At 36.0% G+C, this 19,132-nt stretch overlaps 1 protein-coding gene across 4 annotated transcripts in view; it reads left to right on the top strand.

The window, feature by feature from the left end:
- The window catches only part of MKLN1 (muskelin 1), a 357,649-nt gene that overhangs the window by 295,502 nt on the left and 43,015 nt on the right, over positions 1–19,132 (top strand). For all 4 annotated transcript variants that reach the window (XM_060305303.1, XM_060305305.1, XM_060305304.1 and 1 more), the window contains 2 exons: positions 4,258–4,479; positions 7,602–7,731. In XM_060305303.1, the coding sequence (XP_060161286.1) occupies positions 4,258–4,479; positions 7,602–7,731 (352 nt within the window). The remainder of the gene's footprint in view (positions 1–4,257; positions 4,480–7,601; positions 7,732–19,132) is intronic.

Raw genomic sequence — 19,132 nt, 5'->3', positions numbered from 1 at the left:
GAATAGCAAAAACTTTCTTTCATGCAACAGCAGATGAAAATTATATTCCAATATTCTAACATGAATTAATTGACTTAATGAAGCTTGAAACTCTGAAGAAAACTACAAGGCATACATTCAAGAATGCAGATGAGATGGCCAAATAATAGGACCTGGTAAATAACTGGACCTGGTAAATCTCAAGAAAGAAATTGAAGAAAAATATAGTAACACTTCAAAAAATGAAGACTAGTTTACAAGGAACATAAAGAAGAATAGGTTAGGGTCATAAGAAATAAGAAAGGCAGGTAAAGAAAACAAATATAGATGTAAGGGCTAGCCAGAAAATTACAGATAGAGAAGGCAGGCAAAAGAGAGCCAACGTACACATAATTGGAGACATTAAAGAAGAAAACCAAAACAATGGAACAGAAGAAATATTTATACATAAAATTCAAGAAGACTTTCCTCAAGAAGGAAGCCTATTCCACGTAGTATAAGAGGACCTGATATTGATAAATTCAGGGAAAATTGACCTAGGCATTCAACTGTAAGATATATATATTACTAACACTGAATTTCAAAGATAAAGAGGCCATTTGGTGGGCAACTAGATGAAATGATCCAGAAGTAAAATGAGACTGATATCAGATTTCTCTACAGCTGTATTCAGTGCCAAGAGACAATAGAGCAATATCTAGAAGGTATTCAAAGAAAAGACAGTGTGAGCCAAGGGTTTTATATCTAGCCAAACTGTCCTTCAAATATAAGCACATTTTGAGGAAATTGCTAGAAAATGGAATGTGAGCTAATCAGGAAATGACAGGAGAAACTTTAATCACAGTATTGGAGATCTCAGCTCATTGGCATTCTCCCTGGGTCATTGTGGATCATTGACAGGCTGAACATATATTTTTACCCTCCTCCTGCCCAACATCCTGTGAAATGACGAGAATATATTAGTAATAGTGTAGAAAAAGAAGAAAGAATGCCCTTAGGGAATTTAAAATATTTGAGGGAATTTCTCAAATAGAAAGCAGGTAGGATCAGATCCAACCAGGAGAAACCACAACCTATAAGATAGCAGCAACTTGAGTCCAAAGCATGTAGTTGGGGCAAACATTAGATGATCAGTTGGAGATGAAACAGCAGGACATTTTCCAGTTTGACTGAGTAGCATTGAACTGTGATCATTATTAATAGGTCAAGTGTTCAGTGTGGTCATTGGAGCAGGACAGATAGAGCAATACTCCTAAGAGGCACTGGAGAGCTGCTGCAGAACCTTTCACAGCATCATGTCTCATCTTGCCTTACCCAGTCCCTTGAGATAGACTACTGTATATGCAACAGGCAGATGAATAGGGATTCTCAGATACAAAGAAGACTAAAACAATAACCCCCAAATCCAAATATTTGAAGATAATTAATACTATGAGATATGAGGTACTGAACTCAACAGATTAAGAATCAACAAAGAAGAACGGTTTGTAGTGTAAATTGAAGAAGTCTTTAAGATAAATTTAAGTGATTTCTTAGAGCAATTCAGGAGGCTATTGCATTCATGAAAAGGAAATATATAGAAAAATTATAAATTAAAGATTCGATAGTGAAATTAAAATCTCAGTAAATAGATTAAAAAGCAGTGTGGACATACCTCTAAATGGTTACTAAATTAGTGAGGTAAGATTATGAGAGAAAAGTTAAACAGAGAAAAGGGTCTGAAGTTCCAACATCCACCTTATAGGAGTTCTAGAAAGAGAATGGAGGCCAAAACAACAACAAGAACAAACCGCTCAAGGTAAAAATGAAGAAAATTCTCAGAGCTGAAGAAAGATCGTTTTCAGAATGAAAGAAATTCCAAGTGCAGATCAGAATGAATGAAAAAAGAATATCCCTACCTAGATACTTCCTTAATGAAATTTCAGAACCAAGGAGGAAGGGAAAATTCTAAAAGCTACAGAGAAAACTGGTTACCTTTGTAGGTAAGCAAGGATCAGATTAACATGAGGCATTTTTGGAGGTTGGCGGGAGGTAGGGTAGTGGGTAGGACAATACTACTTAGAAGGCTTTATAGCAATAGCTTCAAATTTTGTGAGGAGGAAATTATCTTGAACCCAACCTCACCCTAGCCAATTTTGTCTTCATGTGATAAAGTAAAATAAATAGATGGTTTTAAATTAAAAAGCAGTTGGGGATGGGGTGGGGAATAAGTGGCTATCCATTATTTATTTGCTTTTATTTTATTTTAATTTATTTATTATTTACTTATTTATTTATGGCTGTGTTGCGTCTTTGTTGCTGTGCGGGCTTTTTCTAGTTGCGGTGAGCGGGGCTACTCTTTTGTTGCGATGCGTGGGCGTCTCATTGTGGTGGCTTCTCTTGTTGCAGAGCACGGGCTCTAGGCGTGCAGGCTTCAGTAGTTGTGGCTTGCGGGCTCTAGAGCGCAGGCTTTGTAGTTGTGGCCCACGGGCTTAGTTGTTCCACAGCATGTGGGATCTTCCGGGACCAGGGCTGGAACCTGTGTCCCCTGCATTGGCAGGCAGATTCTTAACTGCTGCGCCACCAGGTTGAGAATCCGCCTGCCGATGCAGGGGACACGGGTTCGTGCCCCGGTCCGGGAAGATCCCACATGCAGCGGAGCGGCTGGGCCCGTGAGCCATGGCTGCTGGGCCTGCACGTCCGGAGCCTGTGCTCTGCAACGGAGCCTGTGCTCTGCAACGGGAAAGGCCACAACAGTGAGAGGCCCGCGTACCCGCAAAAAAAAACCAAAAACAAACAAACAAACAAAAACTTGTTATTTGATAATTGACCCTCATTGAAACTACCTATCTTATTCAGGGAAGAACCAAGCTGAAGGAATAAAATTGTTTCTGTCTTGTGTCATTGTTCTAAGATATGGGGAAGAATCAAGCTAAACAGTATCTTTGTCCCTCCCTTTTTGGGTTGGTTTGGTCTGCTATGCAAGAAAGAGCTACTAAGATAAAGATGTTTATGCCTCTCCCCTGATAAATGAGAATAGCTATATCAAAATGAAATTTAAATATCCCCAAAAGGAAAGAGAAGCTCCCTTTGTAGCCATATAAAGTAGAACCGTAGGGGCTAGATAACAGAGATTGAACCAAATTAGTATGAATCTGTGAACTTACGAAAATGTAAATACACTCACATTATGTGTGTCCCTCAACAATGTATGGATTGCTTTTCATGATATAATCATTTAAGATTAAAGGGTAGGATCACTTTTCTTTGTAGTGCCAGGGACATGAAAGCTTTGACATCTCAGTTTTTCAACCATGTTCCCGAAGATTTCACCCTTAAGGAACTGTAGATTTTCATCTTAATTTATGGAAGTCTGCCAGAAACCTGGGAAATGGCAAGTGAGTGAATCTTTTTAGTGGTAGGTAAAGAAAGATTAGGAGGCGCTAGAATCCTTTCTTTTTAATATTTAATATTAATTTTAAAATAAGCTTTACAATTATTTTAATAGTTTCTTATTAAAAACAATACAAAAAATAGATAAGTAGCAGGAGTAAATTGATGGGAGGAGAGAATTGAACATATAATGGCTAGTATTTGTGCTTTAGCAACAACAATAAAAAAATAGGTGTTTTACATACACTTTATTCTTTAAACATAAATGCCACTTGTATTCAGCATCTAATTACCAACTTGAACTTAGTATTCTTCGAAATAGAATTTGTTTCACCTGGAGATTGATTGCTGCAAATGTCTTTTCTTGTGTTTGTTTTGCTATCTGGTAACAACATAATTTGAAGAATTTTGTAAAATAAATGCAGAGAGATGAATTAAGCTGCATCACTCTTATTCACATATTTTCTCTCTTATTAAATGGTAGCAAGAGGAATGCTTGCCTAGAATGGAGAGAAGGGAGTTTTTATAAGGAGGATGTGATCACTGTTTGCCCACAGAGTATGATCAGTGTTTACTCTTAGTTATAAGTCAGTACCTAATGTATTATTGGTTGATTTGGTAAAAATTATGCAGCTTCAAGAAAGCATAAAGCTCCTTAACCCATCATATTTTATTCTCACTGGAAAAAAAATGGAAACCTGAAAAGGTATTTAGAAATCCATCCTGAATCTCTGCCAGGTGTTGAGCAGTATTTTAATAAGTGCATATGATAATCAGGGATGGTATTTGGTGTTATTAAGACAATGTTCACTTTCTTTGAGATTCTAAAACCGCACACATTGGTTTCATTTTAGCACATATGATAGGAACAATCTAAAACTATTCAATCTTTGCCTTGTTCTATAGATGTGTATGGACTCAGAAAAACATATGATCTACACCTTTGGTGGTAGAATTTTGACGTGTAATGGCAGTGTAGACGACAGCAGAGCCAGTGAACCACAATTCAGTGGATTGTTTGCTTTCAACTGTCAGTGTCAAACCTGGAAACTTCTTCGAGAGGACTCCTGTAATGCTGGGCCTGAGGACATCCAGTCTCGTATAGGACACTGCATGCTATTCCACTCAGTAAGAATATTCTGTACATTGTCTTATGTTATTGTGTCATGTATCTCTCAATAGGAAAAGAAGTGGTGAAATCTAATTCTTCAGTAAGAGTAAATTTTTCATTAGAAATAAATGTGTGGGCAATGATAGACAAAAACAAAGCTACCTTTAACACGGAACTGTTTGCTAATTATAAGATTCTTCTGTCAACCTAATAATTCCTAAGTAGTTATCAGCTGAGTACTAATCTAGGCACTTTAATGACTAACTTCACTGCTTATATGTAGTAGCTATTTCTCTTTCTTATATACCTTTCTACTTACTGTTTTCTCTTAGTGTCTAGAAGATCAATTTTCTTATCTGTTCTTATTTTCCCCTCTGCTACTCTCCATTAAGTGCAAAGGGTTAAGAATTGACTTAATAGAATTAAAATTTATCAGCAAAACCCAGCATACAGACATTTCTTTAACCTTTTTTTTTTTTTCTTTTTTTTTGCGGTACGCGGGCCTCTCACCGTTGTGGCCTCTGCCACTGCGGAGCACAGGCTCCAGACACGCAGGCTCAGCAGCCATGTCTCATGGGCCCAGCCACTCAGCGGCATGTGGGATCCTCCCAGACCGGGGCACGAACCCGTGTCCCCTGCATCAGCAGGTGGACTCTCAACCACTGCGCCACCAGGGAAGCCCTCTTTAACCTTTTTATGTGCTATAGTGAAAACTTGGGCTTCTTGCTGTGAACATAACTTTAAAAATACACTGTGGAATATTTTTAACATATACCAAAGTAGAGAGAAGAATATAATAAATTCCCATGTACTTATTTATCAGTTTCAACAGTTAGCATTATTCGACTGTTCATTTTTCATATATCTAACCCACTTATATCTTTTTTTTAATGTTTCTTTGATTTTTAAGTTTATTCTTAAATTTTATTGTGTTGGGGTATTTTGAAGCAAATTCCAGACGTTGTATCATTACACCTATAAATACCGTATTGTATCACTAACAGGTAAGGATGTTTTAAAAACATAATTATAGTATCATTATAAAACCCAACCAAAGTATTGACAAAAATGATTTCTTTATATCATTTAATATTGCATTCATTTTTTCCCTAAAATACTGAAAAATACCTTTTCATAGTTGTTTTATCCAAGTCAGGATCCAGAAAAGGTCTATGTATATTGCATTTGGTTGTTAAAGCTCTTAAATTTCTTCTAATCCATAACAGTACTCCCCTGTCCTATTTTTTTCCCTCTGTATACCACTTATTTGTTAAAGCAAGTAAATCTAGAATTTCCCATTTTCTCAGTTTGACCGATTTTATACTCATGGTGTCATTTAACATGATCCTCTATCTTCGGTATTTCCTGTGAGCTGGCGTGTAGATCCAGAGGCTTGAATTTAGTTTAGATTCACTCTGCTTTTTAGGGCAGGCCAAAAGGGGAGTTGCAAGAATACTTCACAGCTGGTCTAATTGCAAGATATAAAGAGACATTTAATGTGTAGTTGTCATACTTTTGGTGATGTTAAAATTGTTCTGGTGGGTTTAGGTGTTAACAGCCTGATTGATCAATTATAAAGTTTCCTGTCAACTTGTTATCTGATGGGTTTAGCAGCCACTGATAGTCACAGACTATAGTGACTATAGTCATAGACTAATCTATAGTCATAGATTTTAGTAGGGTTTGAAAAATGGTCATTTTTCTAATCACATAGTTTCTTCATTTATTAACTGTGATTGTACTATAAAAGCTTATCCTCGTTAACTAACTGGCTACCCTAATATGTAAACCGCACAGGATAGGTAATATAAATGTTTGATTCTTTTCCTCTGTCACCTTTTCATGTTAATGAGCTGAGGCTCTAGAGTTTACCAATGTTTTTGGTTTTTTTTAATTATTATTATGAACTTGGGAATTTTATTTATTTTATGTGTTTAATCCAATGCTGTCATTATTCTTTTTTTTTTTTTTTTTTGCGGTATGCGGGCCTCTCGCTGTTGTGGCCTCTCCCTGTGGAGAACAGGCTCTGGACGCGCAGGCTCAGTGGCCATGGCTCACGGGCCCAGCCACTCCGCGGCATGTGGGATCTTCCCAGACCGGGGTACGAACCCGTGTCCCCTGCATCGGCAGGCAGACTCTCAACCACTGCGCCACCAGGGAAGCCCCATTATTCTTTTTGATCCCTTAATTTTTCTCTATCTTCAGCCAGTGGGAGTGCCCACCTCCCAGTATACCTTTGCATATATGGACACGCGCATATATGTATGTATGTCTTTTTTAGTAAGAGAAAAATCATGGGTTCATACTGATATGTCCAAGTCAAATTTAAGATCATAGAGTTTTAAAATTTAATATCTTTGATTTTGTTTTTGTGTATCTTTTAAGGTTAAAATCCTACTTCCTAATGACAATATGTTACTTGCTCTGTCTTTCTATAATAGTTTACAGAATAGCAAAACTAACAACAAAATCACTGAGTGCTGTTTAAGATTGCTTTCTGATTATTTTTCTGTTTAAGATATTGCCTACTGGGGATGGGAGTCAAAAACAAGAATTAAAATCACTAGAAATACTACTTCTCTGTGTGATCACATGTCTCTGTGTGATCATATCTTTGTATACATAGATATGATATATAGGCTTATTTGCTTCACTTTTTTTCAAAGATTATTTTTTCTTTTAAGTTAATTTTGTTTTCTAATTAAGTAAAAACATATACATAGTTCTAAAGGCAAAACCGTAAGTCAGTATCCTTTTGGAGATATATGGTTTTTATCCCTGTCTTCCTGTTCTGTCACTTCCCCTATAGCTGTCCTTTATTAGTTTCCTTTGTTTCTTTTTGAAGAAAGAAACAAACACAACACACATTACTATTTCTCCTTTCTTACACAAAGGCAGCACCCTATAGCCATTATTCTGCACCTTGCTCTTTTTTTACTTTAATAGGATATCTTAGAGATTACCTGTTAGCAGTATATAGAGAGCTTCCTCATTCTGCTTTGTACCAGTATAGTACTCCATTGCATGGAATCTCTCATGAAATTACTTTTTTAGAGTTTTAAATTTTAAAAGGATCATTCTGAATTCTTCGTGGAAATGACTTTTTTTTCTTCTTTGCCCTTTTTTTCTTATTTTTCAGAAAAATCGTTGCTTATATGTATTTGGTGGCCAGCGATCAAAGACCTATTTGAATGATTTCTTTAGTTATGATGTGGATTCTGATCATGTAGACATAATATCAGATGGTACCAAGAAAGACTCTGGAATGGGTAAAGGCATTTAGTGATTCTTCTCTCATGTCTTAATTACTTTAGGTAGAAGACTATATCCCATTTTCTTTTCTTTCTAACCATTCTTTATCCTTTTCCCATTTGTTTAACTGAAGTGATTCTAAAAGGAAGAAAACCCTCTACCAGCTAAACTATTTAATTCAACCTGTTTAAAAATACTAGATGAATTATTATTGTGATTTCCTTTGAGCAGAAAGACAATGTGTGAATTTCTAAAGGAATTATGTGTGTGCTTGTAATGGGTGATTGTAAGAATTAATAACTTAAAAACTGTATTATCCTGTATTTGCTAATTCTTTCCACCTCACTAAAGTGACTTGTATATTAGGCACATATAGTAGAGTATGTCTTTGTTCTGAGGGAAGACTTCACATAATTCATTGGTAATGCCATATAGCTTTACAAGCTCTGCATCCAGGAAGTTATTCTCCTGGTGATAGGGTAACTAGTTTGCCTGAGATAATGCCAGTTCATGTATAATTATTAATAGTGCCCCATTCACTCTCAAAAGTGTCTTATTTTGGATAATTTACATAGTTACCCTGCTTAGTAGTCACTTTGCTTGTGATTGGTATACACAGAAGAATGGTATTTGTTTAAGACCCAATGGTTTAAAATGCCTAATTAGAGCAAAGGGTGAGAAATTAGATCAGCTTGCTTTTCCTTTTATCTATTATTTATAAATATATATATATATTTTTAAATAGTTGTTTATATTTAGGAGGAATTTTTTTAAAAAACAAGATAGCACCATCGTAAAAAAATGCATGTGAAGTAGTTTGACCCTCAGGATCTTTCTCCCATACTTCCTACTGGGCAGAGGCTAGAGCTTTATTTTCTGAGGGAAATAGAGGCTCTGTGGAGGCAGAGGGAACAGGGTAGAAAATAGAATTAAGTCCAGGTACTGAACAGTGGAACTTCTAACCATTTCCCTGCTCTCATGACGCTAGGCATGTGTCTCCTACAAAAGGTTAGTATCACTTTCTCTGGAGAAAAATATGGCCTCATAAAAAAGATTTCCAGATACTGTTGTTTGGGGATAAGCTCCCCCCCCCCCCGCCGCCCATAAAATGTCTAATCTTGCCTGTTGGCCGCCAGTACAGTGGCTACTTTCGTGGCCCAGTCCCCCTACTGTGTTGCCTACAGTTGTACACATACTGTTTTCAATTAAATTTTATTTCTTCACTCTTTTTTTTTTTGGAGTATTGGTAGCCACCTGTTAGGGTGTTATGAGGTCTAACTAAGATCAGCTGAGTCAAGTGTCTGCCATACATCATGAGCTCAGGAAGCATTTCCTTCTTTTTTTTTTTTTTGCGGTACGCAGGCCTCTCACTGTTGTGGCCTCTCCCGTTGCGGAGCATAGGCTCCGGACGCACAGGCTCAGCGGCCATGGCTTACGGGCCCAGCCACTCCACAGCATGTGATATCTTCCCGGACCGGGGCATGAACCCGTGTCCCCTGCATCAGCAGGAGGACTCTCAACCACTGCGCCACTAGGGAAGCCCCTATTTCTTCACTCTTAATGAACTGTCGGTTAAGTATCTTCTGTATTAGGACCTTCCCTATGAAAGAGAGAGACAAAAACAAAACAAACCTGAAAACAGAAATCTGGAGTGGTGCACTGAACACAAGTACATGAAAATAATAATGATCAAGATCACTTTTGGTAGAGAAAAGGATACTGCATCCATAAAACAATAATAGGATGTAATGAAAGATCAGAGACTTTTGGAAATAAATTTTGTTAAAATAAAAAGTAGGAGAGTTGTAAGATATCTGTCTCCCTAAAAATAGACAAAGAGACAGAGATAGAAATTGGAGAAAATAAGGATATTAGAAAATCAATATAGGAGGTCCAGTGTTGAACTCATAACAGTTTCTCCAACTATGGAGAACAAGGAAATGGAGGAGACTAGATTATAAAACAAAGAATTAACAGAAAATTTTCCTAAACTGGAAAGTATTGGTCTGCAAATTATAAATGCCCCCCTTTGGAAGTCAGTACATTGAATTTAGGAAAAAAAAAAAACCTTCTCAATCGGAAGGCACATCATTGTTCGTTGTGGAATTTTACATACCAGCCATAGAATATCTAAGAAGCTGCCACTGTAAAATAAGGTTAGATTCAAAGGAACAGATCTTAGAATGATAGGAATTTTCAGCAACATTGGAAGCTGATAAGGGGAAACAAGGTCTTAAAAATTCTGAAGGAAAATTATCATCAACCTGGAATTCTGTTCTTAGCCAAGAAGGAAGAAATAGTATTTTCAGATATAACAGGTTTATTGGTGGGGTATGTGTTTGTTTGCAAGTAATAGAAAACCAAGAGAAGAATGGCTTAAAAAATAGGGACTCTTTTCTCTCACTGGACAAGAAATCCAGATGTAGATAATCTGGGACTGATGTAGTGACTCAAGAAATGTCATGAAGGCCCTCAGGTTCTTTTTAGTCTTTGTTTTTCTATTTTTAACTCGCTGTAGCCTCATGGTGGCAAGTTGGCTGAAGTACCTCAAACATGTCTTCATTCCAGATAGGAAAAAAGGAAGGAGAGCAAAACGTACACAGAAAGCTCCCTACTTATATTTTGTTGACTAGAACTGTGAAACCTGGCTTCAAGAGAGTCTGGGAAAGCAAGCGATTAGCTTTTCCAGCCTTTATATAGTACATAGGGGAAGGGGTTTGGAAATGGCTGTTGGATCGTGTAATTAAGAGTGTCTGCCACACAGGTTAAAAAAATGATAGATCTTTTATGCACTCTTTTTTAGGAGGTTAGTACACCATATACACTAACAAAAGGGAGTAAAAGTAGTTAAAAAGAAAACATGCTGAGAGCTGAGGAAAAGAGAATCTAACACAGGAAAGCAGTGAAGGGCCATCCCAAGATGATACCTGCACAGCAAAGCTATGAGCATCCAGTTCAGATTGGAGCAGGAGGACACAGGAAAGTAGACCTCTCTTCCTCACCAAAAGTGAGGTTTCCAGATAAAAGTAGACTAAATAGATATGTTTGAGCAATTGGAATGAAAAGGTGTTAATCAGTAAATAATACCTGATGTAAAAGAGTAAGGATACGAACATAGTAGGAAAAGAAAAATTTTTAAAAATCAGGCATCATCATAGTACATTTTTTGGCTCTACAGTGAGCAGTATTTTCCTAATCATAATAATGCAAAAACTACAATCAATTTAACCAAAAATTGGGATAAAATTTAGTGGGAGGATAGCGTCAATGTGGTATTGATAAAGTTCTTCATCTACTATAACAGGAGGTCAGTAGGTAGTGATGTTATGTAAAACTATGGAAAGAAATATTATAAGAAATGGCTAATAATATTACTTATCCTATCTAAAATTCTGTCTTATTTGTTTACTCATTTATTTTCTACTACCATAGGATAATGTGGAGGTATATGATTTAATCTTTGATTTCCTCTGGTTTTTAAGATTTAGTTTAATTTTCCATTAAAATAACTAGGCAGATGGAGGTAATAATCCCCTACAATCCTAATGCAGCTCTACCTGAAAAAGGTAGTGAAGATAGTAATTGGTTTGACAAGTATGTGTTGAAAACTCCTACATACTGGCTCAGTGCTAGACTAGGGAGGGATACAGTGGAGCTAGATGGTCATGGTCTCTCAGAGTGCTTATAATCTATCTACTAGGTAATATTCTGATGGATTATAGTAGCTATTCTTTATTTAGACCGCACTAAAAGCCAGTCACTAAGCATGGAGCTTTATAAATAATTCTAATTGGTGGTATTATTCTCATTTACCAGATGAGAAAAATTGAACTCAGTGAAGTAGTATCTCAGTAATACATAACTAGATAATGATAGAGCTGGGATTTAGAAGTTGGAGTGCAAAGAAGGTTTTTGTTTGTTTGTTTTGCTTTGTTTTTGACCATACTAAACTACTTCCAAGATTAAAAGGAAAAAGTGGCAGAGTGATAGTGGTAAAGATTTAGCAAAAAATGCACTATAATAATAAGTAGACTTTAATGACTGTCATTTGAAGATTTTAAAAAATGAGATATTATTTAGTAATTTGCAGAATTGGTCAGTATGTTTCATTCATGGCTATGGATAGCTTTAGAGCCAGCATAGTATGATAATTGCTCTTTTTGTTCAATTTTGTTTTGATTTTAAGAGTAATAATATGCTCATTGTAGAGAATTTGAAAAATACAGAAAGATGCAAAAAAGAAAATATATCAAACCATCCAGACATAATCTGTTAACATTTTAATGTATTTCCTTCTTGTCTTTTAAATGTACTTATTCTATAAAATTTAGCACAATTTTATATTCTGCTATTTTTAAACTTAAATTGTGATAATTTTTTCATCACTGTGGTTTTATTACTAAGACAAGTGGATTCATTCCTTAATTACTGCTATAATCAACTTTTATAAAATCAGAATCACCAATTTTGCTATGTGTTTTTTAATTTTTAATTGATATGGTAATTTATCCCACAATGCAGACAAGTTCGTTGGTTAATTTAATAGTATTTTTTGGTCACCTACTAGCATCTAAGTTTGACCTTCTCCCTTCTTTTCTCCCAATATATTTCAGCGCTTTGTATATGCCAAGTATGTTTAGATCCATAGCTATGGACCTAGGGGACAAGATCCCTTCTCTCAAAGGACTCACTTGCCTGCACTTGCCTTCTAAGTACTGTGAAGAAAAAAATTGGATGCTATAATAATGAGTATCATGGAAGGTCCCATTTAGGTAGAGTAGGTTGGGAAACCATCTCTGAGGACGTAATCTTTAAGATTTAAGAAAAGAAGTAGAGAATTAGGAAGAACCATGTTAAAAACTGAGAGAAATGCATGTACAAAGATATCAAAGCAGGAAAGAATTTAATGTGTTCCAGAAACAGAGGGGGTGCTAGTGCAGATCAAGGGTGAGGCAAGTTGATGTGAACAATGAGGTTAGAGAAATAGTTATTCAGTGCTTTGTACAATACAAATACAAGAAATTTGGATTTCCCCCCCGCGAATAACATAGAAGGTTATTGAAAGGTTTAATGCTAGGTGGTTTTTTCTTTTCTTTTCTTTTCTTTTAATTGAAGTATAATTGATTTACAATGTTATGTAGGTTTCTGGTGTACAGCAGTGTTTCAGTTTTCTGTAGTATGTATATATATTGGGTTGGCCAAAAAGTGCCTTAGGTTTTTAAGTAAAAATAAAAGACACATTTTTCATTTTCACCAAGAACTTTATTGAACAATGTAGTCACCCTTTTGTTCCACTACCTTCTGCCATCTTTCAGGCAACTTCGTAATTCCATCTTGCCAGAACTTTTTATCTTTTTGAGCAAAGAACTCTTCCAGGTGCCTTTTACAGTCTTCCAGGGAATTGAAATATTTTCCGTTAAGAGAATTTTGTAAAGACGGAAATAGATGGAAATCAGATGTGCAATGTCTGGTGAATACGGCGGATGAATCAGAACTTCCCAGCCAAGCTGTAACAGCTTTTGCCTGGTCATCAAAGAAACATGAGGTCTTAACGTTATCCTAATGGAAGATTATGCCTTTTCTGTTGACTAATTCTGGGCGCTTTTCATCGAGTGCTGCTTTCAAGTTGGTCTAATTGGGAGCAGTACTTATTGGAATTAATCATTTGGTTTTCCGGAAGGAGCTCGTAATAGGGGACTCCCTTCCAATCCCACCATATACACAACATCACCTTCTTTGGCTGAAGACCGGCCTTCGGTGTGGTTGGTAGTGGTTCATTTCGCTTGCCCCACCATCTCTTCCCTTCCATATTATTACTTTTCATCTCCCATCACAAATTGTTTTAAAAACGGAACGTTTTTATTACATTTAAGTAGAGAATCGCATGCGGAAATACAGTCAAGAAGGCTTTTTCCACTTAACTTACGTGGAACCCAAACATCAAAGCGATGAACATAACCAAGCTTGTGCAAATGAGTTTCAGTGCTTGATTTGGATATTTTGAGTATGTCGGCTATCTCCTGTGTGGTATAACGTTGATTGTTCTCAATTAATGTCTCAATTTGATTGCTGTCAACTTCAACTGGTCTACCCGACCGTGGAGCATCGTCCAGTAAGAATCTGCAGCATGAAACTTCGCAAACCACTTTTGACATGTTCGATCAGTCACAGCACCTTCTCCATATGCTGCACAAGTCTTTTTTTGCGTTCCAGTTGTGTTTTTACCTTTCTTGAAATAATATGCCGAAAATGGTGCTTTTTTCTTCCATCTTAAATATTAAAATGGCTACACAGAAATTCACCAGTTTTGATGTCTTTTTTTAAATGCACGCTGATATGACAGCTGTCACAATCTAACAAAATTGTTTCAAATGAAGTTAAAGACAACTAACTGCTGCTAGAGCCATCATATGGGAAAAAACGAACAAACCGTTTGGCCAACCCAATACATATATGTGTGTATATATACTGTTTTTCAGATTCTTTTCCATTATACTTTATTACAAGATATTGAATAAAGTACGCTGTGCTATACAGTAGGACCTTGTTGTTTATCTATTTTATATATAGTAGTTTATATCTGATAATCCCAAATTTTTAATTTATCCCTCTGACCCCCCTTCCCCTTTGGTAACCATAAGTTTGTTTTCTGTGTCTGTGAGTCTGTTACATGAGGTTCCACATGTAAGTAGTATCGTATGATATTTGTCTTTCTCTGGCTGACTTACTTCACTTAGAATGTCCATCCATGTTGCTGCAAATGAATGCTAGGGTTTTGATCTGATTAAAGTTTTGAAAGTATCACTTTTGTCTAAATGTACATTTTCCAAGTGGTTAATTTTGACAGTATGCCTGTAAGTTGCATTGTCCAAAGCCTATATGTACAACCACTGAGGATTTTTATGGCAGAATTGAGTATCTGGTTAGAACTACTCGGAAAATTTTCCTGCCTAAAAATGTTGCCATTATTACTTAGAATTGTGGAACCTCAGTGGCTCTGTTGGCATATTAGAGTGAAACTGAAATTACTTTCTTTTCATTTTTCTTTCTTATTTTTTTCTGTCTCCCTCTCTCCTTCCCATAAGTCACTTCCATCCCTCCTTCCTTTACTCTTCTCTCTTCCTCCCTCTCTTCCTTCCCATTTTTCCCTTCTCTGCTCTCTTCTTTAAGCCTCCTGTTCTCTGTCTTTCCTGTGCACCCTCCACTCCTACCCCACGGGTTTCTGAACAGTGGCCAGGATAGAGGATCACTGTTCTAGCTCTCCAGAGCCTATCTCAGTCCTTGATCAAATAACCCACGGCAAGTTACTTAATGTCTCACCTTATTTTGCATGTCTGTAAGTGACCCAAATTATATTTTAAGTAAAATTGTATCTCACTTATGGCTACTCTAGGAGTAGAGATGGTTTGACTCTCTAGTTTGGCTGGTGTCATTGTTGGGTATATCAGTTTTCACAAGTATATGTCAATACTGCCTACAGGTTGATCTATCCAGTAATCAAGTCATGTTAATTTTACCTCCCATCTTCTCTCTATTCCCATTGCTATTTCACTAGTTTGGACTGCCAACACCTGTTTGGCCTCTGTTTCTAGTCGTCTTCTTCCTGTGTACCCCATCCCTCACCCAACCCATTCTCCACACTTTGAGCAGAATACAGCTGTTCTGCGTTACCAATTAAGTACAGAACCATACACTTCAACATTTATTCAACAGATACTTCTTGGTCACCTACTAGGTGCCAGATAATAATCTAAGCACTAGGGTTACAACTGTGAATAAAAGCTCTAACTTCATGGATCTTACAGTTGTGTATAGGGAGGAAAAAAAAGTAGATTGACACCTTACCTTTTGATTTAGTACTAAGATAAGAAATAAAATTTTTTGACCCTGCTGCGAGTCTTATGTGATCTTAGTTCCCCAACCAGGGATCAAACCCAGACCTCCGGCAGTGAAAGCACCAAGTCCTAACCACTGGACCGCCAGGGAATTCCCAGAAAATATCTTTTAAAAAATATAAACCTGATGATTTTTCTTCTCCCTTGCTTAAACTCTTTTTATCGTTCCTCTTTGCCCTCATGATTAAGTCTAAACTCAGCCTGACTCAGATTCCTTTATGATATGCCTCAGCTTAGGTAGTTCCCCATTCTTGGTGTCCACCCTCAGCTTGCCACCAGTTCTTTGTTTTATGACCACTGAATATTAATTCTCTATCGATAGCATATTTTTTCATGCCTTTGGGTTTTTGCCCATACTCTTTTCCCTACCTGAATCACTCTTTCCTCCTACCTCCAAAATGTAGCTAACTTGCGCTCATCTTTCAGATCTTAGCTTATAGATCATTGTCTCCTGAAATTGTTTAACTCCTCAAACCAAGTTAGGAATTAGAGCATATGGTTCTAACCTTAATTGTTAGCACGATTCTGAATATTCATCTGGCAGTATAATTTTGACTCTGCTTTTCAAAACCTGTAAAAAAGCTCAACTGAAATACACACTTTATTCAGGATTTCTAAAGAACATTCAGTCTTTTCAGTACTCTAGATCTAAAAGTTTTTTCACTGGATTAAGTTAGACAAATCAGAAAACCTCATGTCAGAACTATGGTATATGTATTGTCTTCCCATAGAGTTACTTTTACCTGATTTTTAAAAGTCTGTTTAAATTTTAATTTTATCTTACTAGATTATTACTTACTATGTAAGCCATTCAAAATCCTTTTAAGGACAAGACAGGGTACTATTTAAACCTCTACATTATTAAGTATTCTGAGAAAATACCAATTTTATTATATGGATGCTCTAGCTTATTTAAACATTCTATTAACTGTTCTAAACCTGTTTTATTACAGTTAATTACTATAATTTGAAATGGACTTAACACATAATTACTATGTTTATCTGCAGTTCAGTAATGTGGGTTACTTGATTAAAACTGCTTTTATGTGAGTTTCAAATTGGATTGTTTGCAATCTTAGAAGAAATTTGTGTGAACTGTTGAGACCAATTAGAGACGGTATATCTAATTATAAAATTGCTGCTGCTTGTTATAATTTTTTATTGAGTCAGATACTGTAAAATCTTAAATGATTGCTCTTTATAATTACTTAAATGAATTATCTCAGATTTAACATTTTAAGATCTGAAAAAACATCAACTCTTATTCAACTCTCATTTTTTTAACTAGAGTGTAACAGTTTTATGTTCCCCTTAGAAAGAAACTAATTTAAATCAGTGGATTGACAGCTGCTTGGAAAGAAGGGATTTATTAGTATTGTGTCTAACACATACATAATTACATCAAAATTCAGCACATCTAAAATTTGGGTTTATTTCTGAATAACTTTTGGCAATAAGTATGTGAACACAAGGGGTTTAGCAGACTCTCCATATGTAAGCTCTGTTTAACACTAGTTGAAAATTATGTTTAGAAGGTCTGTCACACCACCAGAACTTTATGGTTTGCTAAAGAAACTCAGTCTATTATACTGGGATTACTTTCTCATATCTGTATTATTCAAGATAACAAACATATATTGTGTCTTCAACATTTGCCAGATACTAAGTTGGGCAGTGATGATACAGAGCTCTTACAGTCTAATCCCTGTTCTATAGTAGTTAATGTGTTTACTTGTTGTGTTCCTTAAATCCTGTCGACTGTATTTTCCCACATCTGCCACTGTTTATTCCATTCTGTCCTGAGCATAGTGGCAGATTGATATAATTGAAAGAATAGTGAATTCAGAGTCAGAAGATTTGGTCTCTCTTCATCTGGGTCTGCCACTCATCCTTCAGTAGCTTTGGCAAAGTTGTATAACTTCTCTGGACTTGATTATTCATCTGAAAATGAGGGGATTGGACCAGTTGATCTTAAGGCCTCATCTGGCTCCAGAATTTTGACAGTTAAATTTCATTCCTTTTTGCTGTTATCAGGCTGTGAAAATAACAAATGAGGGCTATGTTAGTTATGTCTGCAAGATATGATTTATCTATAAACATATTTTCGTGAAAACCTTAAAAGCAGAATCTTACTGATTTTCATTTCAGCCCTGGGAATGTCCTTATTGTGCTTATTGACATTGAGGTTTTTTTGTTTTTCTTTTTCTTAATCTGTGTGTGTGTGTGTGTGTGAGAGAGAGAGAGATAAGTTATGTTTTTGACCCTTTTAGACTTCTATGAGTTAACTGTAAATAAGGCCAATTCAGCAATACATAGAAGACTCTGAAGCTAATGATTTGCTATCATTAATAAAGATTAGTTACTGAGCTAGGAAATGGTAGTGCTTATTTTTAATGTAACTAGGCTTCATTGCTTTCTATTTAGAATCTTTTATATTAGGTGTGCCATTATTCTGATAAATTGGATTATGTACTTTTTTTCTTCTCAACGTTACTGGTAATAATAACTTTCCATAACTTCCACCTTTCACTCTCACAGGGGTGTTTTTGCTAGTTATAAGCCTATAAAAGTATCTCACATTTTTAATATAAAATTTGGGTTATTCGATAGTAAATGTGAATTAAAATTCACCTGTAAAAACAAACATTTGAGAATACTAAAGACAATTTTGAAAATGAAAGGTAATGTAATATTACTAAATATTTATAAAGCTACAATTTTGTACAGATTAATGGAATGGAATACAACAGATAATATAAAATATCCCTAAGTACATATGAGAATTTAGTATATGGTAAAGTGGCATTTCCAGTCAGAGAAGGAAAATAGATTATGCAATAAATGACACTGAAATGTCACTTAAGACCTGGCAATAAGCAAAAAGTAAAACCCTGACTCTAATTGATGTCTATTTATCACAAAAAATTCTAGGTAGACTCAAGTTTTATACTTAAGAAATAAAAATATAAGTCTAGGGCTTCCCTGGTGGCGCAGTGGTTGAGAGTCTGCCTGCCAATACAGGGGACGCGGGTTCGTGCCCCGGTCCGGGAGGATCCCACATGCCGCGGAGTGGCTGGGCCCGTGAGCCATGGCCGCTGGGCCTGTGCATCTGGTGCCTGTGCTCCGCAATGGGAGGGGCCGCAACAGTGAGAGGCCCGCGTACCACAAAAATAATAATAAGTCTAATTGTTTTGAATAATTGAGGATTGGGAGACCTTTCCAAATATGACACAAAACCCAGAAGTTATAAAGAAAGAGATTTAGTTTGATTTTTTGCAAATTAAAAGATTTTATATGGAAAAATACTTAAATGTCAAATAATAAATGACAAAATAGCAACTGAGACAAAGGTTAATATCCTACTATATAAACAAAAAACTCTTACAAATCAATAAAAAAAAGGAGTAATTTTCTAGTAGAACAATGGCAAACGACATAACTAGGTAGTTCAAAGAAAAAAATAATTCAAATAGCTGGCAAACTTACTTCTATATAGATGCTCAGCTTCATTCGTTTTAAAAAT

The sequence above is a fragment of the Globicephala melas genome, chromosome 9, assembly GCF_963455315.2.
Source record: "Globicephala melas chromosome 9, mGloMel1.2, whole genome shotgun sequence".
In the NCBI taxonomy this organism is placed as follows: Eukaryota; Metazoa; Chordata; class Mammalia; order Artiodactyla; family Delphinidae; genus Globicephala; species Globicephala melas.
Note: the sequence above shows the minus strand (reverse complement) of the source record. Positions and strands in the feature narration are given on the sequence as shown.